Here is a 14781-nt window from a genome sequence, read left to right on the forward strand (position 1 = left end):
AGGTGTGTGTCATTATACTGTAGTGCAGACCCACAGAATGTACAATATTATTAAGAGTGAACCCCGAGGTAAATTGTGGAATTGGATGATATGTTCATTCATAGTAAAAAAATAACCAAAAAACAAAACATACCATGCTGGTTAATGATGTTGATAATGGGAGGGTCTGTGTATGTGTGAGGGCAAGGAGTGTATGGGAAATCTCTATTTCTCCCTCCAATTTTGTCATAAACCTAAAACCTAAAACTGCTGAGAAAACAAACAAACAAACAAACAAACAAAACCCCAAAGTCCTGGGGAAAAAAATCCCAGGTGATTTTTTATTTAAGTGCTCGGGGAACAATACTCTGAGAACTGAATTTGCATCTCTGTGTTTATATGTAGCCTAGCTGTAGTTGTAACCTGTCTCTTACTATCTCTGAATTCATACTCTTCTGGCTCTGATAATTAGTGAGCATAGAACAGAGCTAAGATGATTAAATTCTGTTCTTCACATTCATCAAATGAAACAGATAAAACTAGTACCTGTATTACAAGGCTTTGTGGAGGCCAAATGATCTGGGTGTAGATGTGTAAAAGGGTTCTGGTACATGGTACACCTCGATAAATGTCACTGATGATGGTGATGCTTTTCATGAAGTAGAAAACACCTAATCTGCATCTCATGGAATACAGTTTTTTTAATCTTAGGTCTGCCTTTTTGATTGATTCCGACAAAGTTTTCTCAAGGTTGTATGTATTAGGCAGACATGAAACCAAAGCATAGAATTTTTAAAGAATCCTGCAGGATTTGAGGTGTGAATTAATGCTTCCCTGATTTCAACTTGTTAGTTTTTATGACAGATGTATTCGTTTATTCAGCAGACAATTTGGATATTTTAATGATTCCTGGGCAAGTTATCATGAACAAGATTTACATAGTTTTGAACTTGATCACTTGTTGTTTGTATTCATCATTTAACATTGTAAACATTTCCCTAATGGATGGACGTATCTTGAGACGGCCTTAAGCCTTTCTGCTCATTTTTACCCTTTCCAAACACTGTATTGCTTCATCCATTTTTTCATTCATCTGTTAATTCTTTATTGTTAGTTCTACAAATATTGATCAAATATATATTACAATTTTCGTATCTATACTGTGTGTGTATAAACTTAAGAGAACAATGGGTGAGTCAGTTTATTACTGCATTGTGTGTCAGTCTTCTTCTGATGTATACAACCTTGAAGCATTTATATCTTGTTACCATTTTATTATTTATTTATGTAATATTTATTTTGAGAGGGAAAGTAAGCATGAGTCAGGGAGGGGAAGAGAGAGAGAGAGAGGGAGGGAGAGAGAGAGAGATGAAGAGAGGGAATCCCAGGAGCCCAGTGCAGGGCTTGATCCCACATACCATGAGATCCTGACTTGAGCCAAAATCAAGAGTCAGTGGTCAACTGAGGCACTCAGGAGCCCCTGTTGTTACCAGTTTTAAAAGAGAGCAAAAAGTTTACTGAGTTGTAAACTGGTAACTATGCATATATATATATATATATACAATTTAATATCTCGTATATCCATATACATTTTTGCCTTGAGATATGTGTCAGAATCACATGTTTCATGTTAGAGTTATTTTCTAAGGAAAGGTAATCTACTTAGGACTGAGAAAGAAAAAAAAATGCATAGGAAACATGGAACATGTTCACCAAGTAGTCAGTTATGCCAAGTCAATTACAGTGTAGTAGTGAACTGTTGGTACCTCAACTCTTCAGAAGCTTTGGGTTTATTAGTACATTTCAGTATATTTAGTAGAATCCTAGGTGTGTATAGCACAGCCAGAGAAAAATCACCCTGTAAAAATGTTTGTACAGGGCGCTGTTTACCAGTTTGTTTGTTTTTCTCTTCAGGGTATCAGAACCATACGTAATAGGCAGTTCTACTCAACCAGATCTGTCTCCATATATCATTATCTATAAAAATTGATTAATTAGGGGTTTTATGAAGAAATACTTTGGAATAACTTTGCAATATAGATTTATATACAGACATAAGTTGTCATAAATATATCACTCTAAAAGGCATACATTGAGATTTTGATAAGAATCTGTTACTTTCTAGAAAGTTTGGTTAACATTAAAAAGAGAAACCATGTTTCTTAAAAAAATCCCTTCAAGGACATTAAAGATAAAAATTACTTTCATCATGGGAAATATGTTAAATATCTACAGCTACAGATTAATAATCCCTTTTAGTTTTACATAACCTTTTAAAAGGGGTTATAATACTAAAAAGTTACGGTATTTGGATTAAGTGGTATTTTTTCTTGTTCCTGTAATAAAAAATTGAGAAGACTTAATATAACGGAGTTAACAGAAGCATGCCCTGCGGCTATTGCCTAAACCTTCCTGGATGCTTTGATGCAACTTGAGTGCCCTCTTCAGGCTGCATTTGAGTATATTAGAACAATTTAGAATGTCCTTTGAATTGGTAAAATTGGGCCTCTTCCATTCCTGTGAACTACCAAAACAAAAAAATATTTTTTTAGGTAACAGTTAAGTGCTTGTAGCTTTTGTGCTCGTCAACTTTGAATTTCAGATGGCAGTGAGGTCTGAAGTGTGCTGAGCACTGGTGAGGTCTTAATTTGGTTGTTAGTCTAAGCTGACATAGACATATCCAAGAATCCAGTGAATTTCTTTGCCATTATTAGTTTGGATTTCTCTATTTACCTATTAAGCTTTAAGGAGTTGGAATATGGGGCTGAGGGATAACGGAGTCAAGTTTATAGAAGTCAGTTTATGTTATTGGCACACATTCCCTCTAAGGAGTCCTTTTCACTTTGAGTAGATATCATTAATGTTGAAATATGTATTTCTCAGGCTCACTGAATTATTTTTAATGACAGACAGATCTGTTCACTGATGCTCTTGCTACTGAATTGCACCCAACAGAAAAAAAGCCCCATCTACCCTGTCAGTATTAAATTTTCTCAAAGTACTGCATTTGTGTTGAGAAAGTATAATTTGCTTGGCTTCCCTGCAATTCTGTATTACAGCTAGATATATCCTTAAGTAGAAGCAACCTGTCTAGAAAATTTTTTGATTACTTTGGTGCTCTAGGTTCCAAAGGAGAATGTGTAAGAAATACGTCATCATTTCATTTATGTACTATTTTAGTAGCCTCATATATTTTCCCAATTAGACCAGTATAGTAACATTCTAAGTCCCTTCCATTTATTTTCTTCCCCTCCAATATGCTGTACACACTGTTGCCAGATCCTGATTTTTAAATTAGTATTTTGCATAATCCACTTTTTTCAAAACACTCATAGTTGTTCACTGTTTATAGAGTAAAATCAAGGTCCTATTTATCTTTCTACTGAAAGAAAGCTTCCAATCTCTCCTTAGTTTCGAACATGAAGCTTATATTCTGTTATTTGAAATGCATAATATACATTTCAGACTGGGTAGTCCTTGTTTATAGTGCATTTTCTACTGTAATGTTCTCTTCCTATCCTTTTGATTATAATTTTAGTCCTTCCATTCTCTTTGAATTTTTCACATTCACACTTTATACAACTGCTCTAATCTGTGATCTCATTCTCCTCTACATATATATATATGGCACTTAAAATCTGCATTCTTTTTTTAATATATAGTTGATCTTTGAACAACACATGAGTTAGGGGACTGACCCCCACACAGTTGAAAATCTGTGCATAACTTTTGACTCCCCTAAAACTTTACTAATAGCGTACTGTTGACAGGAAGCTTCACCTATAACATAAAGAGTCGACTTACAAGTATTTTATATGTAACATGTATTATATACGGTATTCTTAAAATAAAGCTAGAGAAAAGAGGATGTTATTGAGAAAATACATTTCCAGTACTGTATTATATCCAAAAATTTGCATATAAGTGGATCTTTGCAGTTCAAATCCATGTCGTTCAAGGGTCAGCTGAATGTATTTACTTATGTGTTAGTGTGTTTCTGTTCATTTCTCTAAGAAGCTTCTTAAAGGTGGAGATTGTGAGTTATACTTCTTTATTATTGCAGCGTATATTAAAATGCTGAATAAACATCGTTGATGATTTAGATCTAGATTCCATTTTTGCATATGAAATTAACATGAATTATGTTAGATGATGTTAGATGTTAGATGATGACTTAGTCATTATATTAGATGATGTTCGATGATGATTTAGTCATTATAACCTTTCAAATTATGACTACCATTCCTTTGGGAAATACCATGTATTTGTGATGGTAACTTAGAATTTAAAGTATTTCTTCTTTTTCTTCCCAAGACCACCAATAGAGTGAAGTAAATTGGTCTTAAAAGAGACATTAACCTGTAATGTAAATCTCACAAAGTGGGCTTTTAGTCCCTTTAGAAGTCAGAAACTTAAATGTAGTGATATTTAGTTTTAGAGCATATATATATATATATATATATACATATACATATACATATACACACACATATATATATATATATATACACACATATATATATATGTATATATATATTTAGGAAAGTATGTTATTATCACCATCATCAAACCTTTGTTAAATGACTGTTCTGTACTAGGTCCTAGACATTGAACAATCAGTGCATAAATACAATATGCATAAACAGAACAGATATATGCATTAAATAGTGCTATGCATTAGCTGAGAATTTCCATTTCAGGCACTTGCCTTAACAAGCATTGTAGGTGTAGAGATTTGAAGTGACTTCTGAAGGAGAAGCAGTTTTTAAGCAAACTTTGAAAGAAAGAAGGACAGTCTAAGCAAGAGATTTAAGCTCAAAGAATGAACATGGATGTCATAAAACGGAGAGAGTCTTTAAGTGTAGACTGTTCATATAGACGTAGGCCATAGATACAAGTTGTGGCCAGGAGGATCTTGTCTTCGTTCTGCCCATTGTCTTCATTAGATAGGCAATGGGAAGCTCCTTAGGATTTGAGAACATAGGATAAAATCTACAATTGCTACTTGGGAAATTTAATTGAAAAAGTGGATTGATACGGATACAGAGTTAAAAGGCAAAATTAATTCATCCTCTTTGACTCCTCAGTACTCTGTCATATAATCTTGCTTTATTTTCTTCAGGGTATATTTGATGATCTGAACTGTTGTGTATACTTGCATGAGGCCTCTCTTTCCCCTTGAATTGTATTCTCCTTAAGATCAGAGCCCTTGCTCTTATATTAATTTTTGGTGGCACTAAAGTATATTTGTGTAATGAATTAATGAGTGAATGAATGTATGTACATTCTAGTAGGTCTGGGCTTAGGTTACAACATTATGAGGGGAAGAAATTCAACATTATCCCTGTCTCACATCATCATTCTATAAGATACTGTACACAGATGTTGAATAGTAAAATTTGATTGTTTTCTTCCTGCATTATTTTTCGGAATGAAGCATTTTCATTTCTTAGAATAGCATCGTCCCAAGAATGCAAGTTTTTGCTGAGATGCTGTTTTTCTGAGTTTCATTTTTCTGAAGTTAAAATGTTCTTCTGTGTAAAAATACACTGTTTTTTTTTAATTGCAGTGGTACCTGTTTGATTTTTTTTTTTTAAGGTCGCATTGTCCTCTTGAGTTTTATTGGCATGCAAAGATGTTCAGACATACTTAATTGTTGCTGCCAATTCACTGTGTCAAGTGCTTCTTTAAAAATCAATGGTGAATACTTTCCAGTAATATTATATTCCATATGACAAAAATCAAATCAGATTTTAGTACTTATGCTGGTTTTTACTGGTTTTATTGTAGCAGTGAGGCACTGCTTTAAGTAGATGAGGGAGGGCACAGGCTGTGTATTCCTCTCATAAACAGAGCGCATGTCCTCATTTATGCCAAAGCTCCTTTTTGCCTTTTGGTTCTTTCCCTTGTTAGGCCTTTGTGCTTGCTCTTCCTGCCACCTGAAATCTTTATTCTCCAGCTCGTTTCAATGATGTGTTCTTCTCATCCTTGGGACCTGAGCTTCAGAGTCACTTTATCTGAGAAACCTTTTAGGACATTCCATCTCTGTAGAGCCTCCACTGTTTGCTGCAATACCAGCTCCATGTGCTGTGTTCTCAGTGTATATGGAAAGTTTAATTTGTCACTTGGTTGTTTATTATGTCTCCCCACTAAAGTATCAACTTCCTGACAGCAGAGACCTTGGAGTTTAGCTCATTCAGTGTCATTAAGTCCTCAGTAAGTAGTTTTGCAGTGAATTATACTAAAGTAAATCTTATTTAACCACCAGAGCTTTAAAAGATTATGACCATTTCCATTGAACATATTTCTGCCTACTGAGCCCAGTGCAGCCTTAGGCCGATCCTTGCAGTCGTCTGTGTTTGTACTATGGTCCAGTAAAAAGATGCCCTGAAGGTCTTTATGCTGACCTCAGATTATAGAGCCCTGTTCATATTTAGCCCTTTTAAATATGTATTTTAATAACAGCAATGTTATGTGCCCCTTGTTAATAATAAAAGAAAGAAAAAGCCTAAAATGAACAACTACACTCCCTAGTCTTTGCACTCATGTATTTGTATACTTGGCTATGGGCAATCACTATTATTTCTTTGGCTTTTCTTCCTCTTGTGGTTTTTTTTTTCCCTTCATATATCTAAATGTTATAACAATATTTCATACAGCATACTTGTCTTGACATTTCTTGCTATGATAGGTAAGGATTTAACTCATTTCTCCCCTTCTTCTTTTATTATTGTAACAATAAATAGCATCCTTTTATTTCTTGTCCACTAACTAGAGATGACATCTCTTGGTTCCCTCATTTGTCATATGAAGATTAGCAAACACACCCTTTCTTGTTCCTTCTTTTCCTTCCCTTTTACCTACCAAATCTTGTTAATTGTACTTTCATGTTTTCAGAGTTGATACCATTTACATTCTATACTATTCAAAATAATTAACCTTTCTCATTTCCAATTAATCAAAATTATGATACATTTTAATTTGCATTTTATTTAGACCTTTTATATTCATTTTCTTATAGTTTTACCTGGAGCAAATATGTCTTCCATACTATGGTCTTAGTATCTTCCAACTTGTACTGATTCTGATGACTGCTTAGAATCTTTTCATTTTAAAGTCCAATTAAATTTCAGTTCTAATTTGTACTTTATAGTTTCTTAGTTGGATCACAGCTTTCTTAGACATCTTCTACCCTTCCTACCTTAACCATAATTCTGGTTGCCCTTTTCCGTTTCTTATAGTATTCCTATCATACTCTTAAGTTTTCTTATTTTTTCATTCATATTCCCTTTCTACCATTTACACCCTAAGTCAATTTCATGTTTCTTACATCTGTGAGAACATGTTTATTTCAAACTTAAAATTGGTTTGATATAGAATTATACGTTGAAAATAACATGCTCTCAACACTGAAGGAATTGTTCCATTATCTGCCAATATCTAGTGCTGCTAAATACTAGTCCAAGCCCAGTCAATCTCATTGTTTGTCACTGTTGCATTTTTTTTTTTTTTTGGTCAGACATTCTTTTTATCTATAATGATCTAAAATATCACAGTATGTCTGGGTGTCTGTCTTTTCCCATTCCTCTTATGCAGAACCTAGGAAGTAATTTTAAGCGTGGAGACTTAGTCTCCTTTAATTGTATTGTGTCTCCAGAAGTATTTCCTCCATGCTCGCTTTTTCTAGATCTCCTCTGAAAGTTGAAATTTGGGGGTTATATCTCTGGGCCCCTTCCTCTTTTCTTTTTCCAAATGTAGTCCACCTGTGAATTTTTTGTTTTTTGAATTTTATTTAACTCTATCTTCTTACGTTGGTATTTAATTTGAACAGTCATATGTTAAATTTTAAATGCTGTCCTTTACTTTCTTTGTTCCTTTTCTGTGATACCATTCTGTGTGTGTGTGTGTGTGTGTGTGTGTGTGTGTGTGTGTGTGTGTGTGTGTGTGTTTGTTGAATACTGTTGGAAGAAGCAGTCTGTCAGGGGCCCTGAGGATCCCTGCATGTTTTTACCTGTTATGCCAAGAAGGCATAGGCTTGGCTGCTCTTTTCCTGGACATGTACAGTGAGAAGCCTTAAGGAAGGAAATAACGTCTTCCACTGAACAAAGCACATTTATTTCATTTATTATAAAAACAGTAAGTGCCTCAAACTTGTTCCTCTCCTGTAACACAGTTAACTGTGTCCTGGCATTCATGAGGGACCCTTTGTGTCACTGGTAAGATATGGGGGCAAGAGGAACTGATGCTAACAAACACGAAGTAATAAAGTCCTTTGTCTCTGACCCCGCCGTCTCATCTTTTTCTGCCAGCGTCCATGAAACGGTAACAGGGTAGCTTGTTAGCTTGTACATAAGACAGTTTCTTCTGGAATCTGTTTTGTTTTTTAAATCACGTCAGGTTTTCCTCAAATATAAGGTGATTTTTTTTTTTTTTCATTTCGCTGTAGAAAGACTAACATTGGGACTGGTTGGGAGTGGGGCAGAAGTTTGGGTCTTCTGTTCTCTATAAAGAAATTTAATTATCTCTATTTTGAGTTCCATTTCTTACCTCCAGACTCTGCTGCTTCTTAACCCAGCACTTTTCCTAACTCTTTCCTGCACTGCAGTCTCACTTTGTGATTGTACCCTTCTCCATCAAAACTTTGCCACTAGCTTTCTGTTTTCCAGGTACTTCAAGAAATCTCTTATCTGCTGCTGACTGTCCTCCAAGTCTTTTATGTTATGATGAGATTGTGCATTTCTATCTCTTCCATTTTGGGGAGAAGAAGAAGACAAACTCCTTTCTTAATTATATGGAGGGAACACACTTTTTTAAAAAAATGCTTTAATGATCCCATGTTGCTTTTTGTTTCTAGACTGTGGCTACGTCCTTCTAGTAATACTCCAACTGTACACTTAAATATAAAGCTTTGATATCCGGAAAATCAGCAAAATGTCCAACAGAAATTCAAAATAGGAATGACTATTATTCGTAGAGGAGGGCTTATTTGTGGCATTTGGTTCGGCCACCAGACAAGTTTTTGCTGACTTACGGTAATTTTGAGTGTAATTGCATTTTTAGATAAATGGAATATATAAAGATGCAGTATAACTGCATTTACAATTTAAAACATGCCTATTTTTTTGTCTCTGTTAAACTGAATTGCTAATATTATTAAAATCTGCTTTATGTTTTTTACTAAAAGTCATTCAAAGATTTAAATTATATATATGTATATATATATATAGGGGATGCCATAAACTCTAGAATAAGAGTTGTCGCTTATTTAAAGGGCCATGCCAGGCTTTCAGTCCACACAGTTTCCATTACAACTACTCAACTGTGTCCTTACACAGCACAGTAGCCGTCATAGCAATATGTAAATGAGTCATTGTGGCTGTGGTGCAGAAAACCTTTATGGACAACGCAGTATGAATCTTACATAGTTTTCAAATATCCTGGACTGTTTCTTCTATTTTTTTTTTTACAACCATGTAAAAATATAAAAATAATGCTTGCAGTATGTGTAGAAATTAGCCAACCCATGTGTTAGAATTACCTGTTTTACTAACAGCTTTGTTAGTGCTTGAGTGCTGACGTGTTTTTACTCTGCCCCATTATCTTTATCAGGCAAGCTAATGAAGAATATCAAATACTGGCTAACTCCTGGCGCTATTCGTCTGCTTTCTGTAACAAACTCTTCTTCAGTATGGTGGACTATGATGAGGGGACAGATGTTTTTCAACAGGTAAAGAGTTGTTTCTTATTTTGCTACTATATATGATAGAGTTGGTTATGGTCGGTACATTTTTGTTTGCCAAGTAAAAATACAATTCGTTGAATAAGTCAATAAATACAATGAGTAGTTGTAATAAATCGTGTGATGGGATTAAAGTAATTTTAGCCAGTATTATCTTTGTCAGTGCACAGTTTTTTCTATTAGTGTGTGTGGTTTAATTTTTTCATTATGGAAGAAATATGTCTTTTCATGTATATAGTGGTAGTTTACATCCATTACCCTTATTTTGATATTTAACTGTATTGGGCTTAGGTGATATTTTGCACCAATTTTTGAAATTTTGTGTAAATTCAGTGTAATTTTTACTTAACCCTCGCTGCTTCTAGTGTGAAAGATACCGAGAACTTTACATGTAAAGCATTAAATATTTATTTAAAAGTGTTCTCTGTGGTGGACTGAATTGTGTCCCTCCCATAACCCCAAAGTGACTGTATTTGGAGATAGGGCCTTTAAAAGGAGATAATTAAGGTTAAATGAGATCATAGAATGGGACACTAATTCAATAGGACTGGTGTCCTTATAAGAAGAAAAGACACTAGGAGAATACGTGCACAGAGGAAAGGCCACATAAGGACACTCCAAGAAGATGACTGTCTGCAAAAAAGCAAGAGAGGTCTCTTTAGGAAACAGTTCTACTGCTGTCTTAATCTTGGTCTTCTAGCCTCCAGAGCTGTAAGAAAACAGATTTCTGTTTTTCAAGCCACTCAGTCCATGGTATTCCGTTACGGCAACCCAGACAGAAGAATACATTCTCATTTACATAGTCTTCTCTGTAGAGCAAGGTAATGAATTGTGGCGTAAGGATGCTAGTGGTCATGACTTTTGTCATGGTTGTGTCATCATCTTTCCTAAACTCATGTTCCAAGCACTCTTTGAAATGCTTAATTTGTATTCTTTCATTTAGTTTCACAATGATCCAATGAGAAAAATATTGTGATCTCCATTTCACAAATAAGGAAGTTAAGGTATGGGGAGGTTGCTTAGCTAAGTTTACAAATTTAGTATCATTTAGGGCTAGAATTTGAGCTCAGCAGTCTGGCTCCCAGGGCTCTAGTTCTTAATTATGCTGTTATCCTGCGCTTATTAATATATTTATATTTGTACCGCATGATCAGTGCCTTTCAAATGTAAAACTTATGTTAGTACCTGGCATTGACTAGTTTGGTCTATTTTATTTTTCTCATATGTGACATTCTTTGGCTTAATACTTTACCAGGTCATAGAAAAGCACTTAGTTTTGTAAAGAATCTAGATCACTAATTATAAATGGGCCATTAGTAAGTAGTTTTGCTTGTTTGCTTCCAGATTGATTATTCATTCCTCTTTGTCAGTTTCCAGTTGAATGAGAGAAATTCTCTCTTTACCTTCAAAACCCTTTATTCTTGGTCATTCCTGTTAGGTTTCCTTACTTACTTTTCCCCTATAAATTTATTTTGCTTGTGGGATGTTTCTTTTTGTTCACCTGTTCAGCAAATACTATTGACTGTCTACAGAGCAGTGGATGCGAGAGAAACACACACATAGCTCTTTAAAGAGATTATGGATCAGAGAGCTGATAATAATAGTAATAATATAATAATAAAAACATATAGAGGCACCTGGGTGACTCAGCTGGTTAAGCATCTAACTCTTGATTTCAGCTCAGGTCATGATCTCACTGTTTGTGAGTTCGAGTCCCATGTCGGGCTCTGCTCTGACAGTATGGAGCTTGCTTGGGATTCTCTCTCCCTCTGCCCCTCCTCTGCTCGCTTGCTCTCTCTCTCTCTCTCTCTCTCTCTCAAAATAAATAAATAAACGTTAAAAAATGCGTATGTACAGATCTTCTTCAACTTATGATGGGGTTATGTCCCAATAAACCCATTATAAGTTGAAAATATTACAAGTAAAAAATGCATTTAATACACTTAACTACTGAACCTTATAGTTTAGCCTTACCTTAAATGTGGTCAGAGCACTTACTTACATTAGTCTACAGTTGGACAAAATCAGTTAACACAGTCTGTTTCCTGTTATAATGTTGAATATCTTTGTAATTTATTGAATATGGTAGTGAAAGTGAAAATCAGAATGGTTATATGGATACAGAATGGTTGTCACTGTATCAGTTGTTTACCCTCATGATTGCATGGCTGACTGAGGGCTGTGACTCACCGCCCTTGTCCAGCATCAGGAGCTAGTATTGTATTGCATATTACTAGCCCACAAAAAGATCCAAGTTCAAAATTTGAAGTACAGTTTCTAATGAGTGTGTATTACTTTGGTACCATTGTAAGGTCCAAAAATTATAAAGTTGAACCATCGTTAAATCAGGGACCGTCTGTAATTTCAAATAACATTAATGTTATTTACAGGTCTCTGTAGAATCTCAGGAGAATTGACCTTAGAGATAATCAGTTGAAGTGCTGTTCATTATTAGGAAATAGTTGTCCAGGTCTGATCTGATGGCTAGAGCAGAGGCTTCAAGCCCAAACATCTACTCTGGCCAAGTTTGTAAATTAAATGAAGAAATCAGATTGGATTAGCTTAATTTCATTGTGGTATGTTTATTTACATATATTCTTGATATATTGAACACATTCGTTCTTGACTTGCTTAATTACTTATGTTTTCTCCTATTAAAACCAAGTCTTGGTCTTTTTTTTTTTAATCTTTGATGGAAATACTATTTCATTTTTCTCCTAACTACTGTAAGAAATAAAGCCGGTAAAACACAGTGGAACTAACTATTGGTCTCATTATTGAGGAAACAATATGGTGTGGATGAGGACTACAGCAAAGTGGAGAGGATAAACTTGATCTCAGTGAGAGAGATAGAGCTCATTTGAGCTCTGTTGAGCAAATGCAGGCCACATGTAGCTGGAGCTGTTTTTTCAAGAAGGAATCCAAATATGAATTTTTATAAAGTTTGGCATAGATAGGAAAATTGACATAAAGATTGTGTTTAATTGAAAAATTTCCTCAGGTTAATTTTTTTTCAGCTGAATTCTGACTATAGAACTGCTTTGTCTTTTCTAAACCTAGCCCCTTGCTTAGCAGTAAGAGTTATTTTAAAACGCATAAAAGTTGTGACAGTTAACAATTTTTATGGGAAACTTTAATCTAAAAAATACGGAAGTGCACATTTTGCTTTACTGAGAACTACTAAAAGATTTTCAGTGCCATGTTTCTTTTCTTACTAACTGTTGAACCACATTTTGTTGAAGTGCTCTTTCTAAAGTGACATTTTAAAACACTGTGCTGTCTGAAGATAATATTATCATGAGTGCTAAAACTTGGCAATTCCTGGCCTACTGGGGACTTGTTGGGAAAGTAACGTCAGCTCTATGTGATTTCTGTGTAATGCTCGTGGGTATGAGACTGATGACAGACCAGCCAGTTAACGATGACGATGTGTTACAAGCCCCTGTGGACCAGCAATAAGATTTGTGTTGTACTCTGCTTTGTAGCCTTGGGAAATTTGCACATTTTAATGAAGGTGAAAGCTTTGAATTATATGCTCTTTTTAAACTCTAAAGTGTTTAGATATTCAACTTTATTAGGAATTTTCTGATTGTTCCAAGTATAGAGACTTTTTACTTGGAATCTGTTATTTACATGTTGGCTGTCGCTCTCTCTTGTGCACCCATCACGGAAACGCACATAAACACGTCTGGAGTGGGAAAAATCACAGAGAAGAAAGCAACTGGTGACTGTTTTGTGCTTTTTAACCAGTGTTACTAATATTCATAACATGCAGGCCCACCGCTGGTACTGCTGATTCGTCACTTTGATGTCAGCTGCCATGACAGTTTTTGCTTTTTCATTCTCAGTATGGGGAAATGCTGAGCTATTGGCCAAAGAAGGCCAAAAGTCTCTTGGCCTTCTATTTGAGACATTTTTCATAATTCCTGAGCAGTGAGAATTTAATTTACATAATTGTTATAGCTTGTTACTCAATGAAAATTAACCTGCATTTGTTTTAGATACCATATTCTTAATAAGCACCATTTATATTAAGGTAGTGTTCTGTTCAGTACAGTTTTTGAATGGAATTACCTGTAGAAAACAATTGGGAGATATAACCCTTTTAAGACAGTTGAATTAACAGAGAAGTTGAATAGAAGAAGACTGTCATTGTGGATTTCTCCTGTAGTCTGGTAAATTTAAGCTGTTTGGAACAAAAATCTTAGTTTCTTATACCATCATTTTTAAAAGTCTTTAAATTTTTAATAATTTAATAATTTGACATTAATTCTATTATGCATTTATATTTTTCATCAAATGCCAGTATTTTTCTTTAATAAACTGGGTAAGTGAAATAGTACGATAAGTGTGCAGGTTCAGAGAACTTAGCCGAATTCACAAGTTCTTTTTCAGTCAGTAGCACATTACAGTGAGTAAACACAGTAATTAAACTCTGGAAAGCCACTTGGATCTTCAGAATATATGCTCTTTCCAAAACTCATGCAGAAAAAATAACCCATAAAATGTTCGATTAATGATATGTAAAGATTGTTGGGATATTATATTTAGTATTTCTTATCTGATGTTTTTCAGCTCAACATGAACTCTGCTCCCACGTTCATGCATTTTCCTCCAAAAGGGAGACCCAAGAGAGCTGATACTTTTGACCTTCAAAGAATTGGATTTGCAGCTGAACAACTAGCAAAGTGGATTGCTGACAGAACGGATGTTCATGTATGTTTTTATTCCCTGCAGTTTTAATAAGAGGCTAATTAGTTTGCTTTGTTAGAGCACTGTAATAAGGCCACAGGATTTTTAAAATTACGCTGTACAACATTTTTTCTTGCTTAGAGAAAACTGTCTGATAGCTGTAACCTGAACTTTGACTGAGTTAGGTGAATTTAAATGGCCGTTTAGAATAATGGTACACGGATACTTTAAGAACCATTAAAAAGTACATGAGTTAGTCACAAAGTAATTTCAGAGGCTAAAATATATATGGAACATTGTTCAAAGGTATTAAGAAATTCTAATTAAAAAGATGTGTAATTTTTATTTAGCTTTTGGGCAAATAAAAATGA

At 34.7% G+C, this 14781-nt stretch overlaps 1 protein-coding gene across 1 annotated transcript in view; it reads left to right on the forward strand.

The window, feature by feature from the left end:
* TUSC3 (tumor suppressor candidate 3) overlaps positions 1–14781 on the forward strand; it is a 591066-nt gene that overhangs the window by 417714 nt on the left and 158571 nt on the right. Inside the window, exons 3-4 of the mRNA XM_047092210.1 lie at positions 9589–9706; positions 14294–14434. Coding sequence (XP_046948166.1) covers positions 9589–9706; positions 14294–14434 — 259 coding nt within the window. The remainder of the gene's footprint in view (positions 1–9588; positions 9707–14293; positions 14435–14781) is intronic.

This window comes from Lynx rufus, unplaced genomic scaffold, assembly GCF_022079265.1.
Source record: "Lynx rufus isolate CCGP_SWC_20201006 ecotype Redwood Valley unplaced genomic scaffold, mLynRuf1.p SCAF_3, whole genome shotgun sequence".
NCBI classification, from domain to species: domain Eukaryota; kingdom Metazoa; phylum Chordata; class Mammalia; order Carnivora; family Felidae; genus Lynx; species Lynx rufus.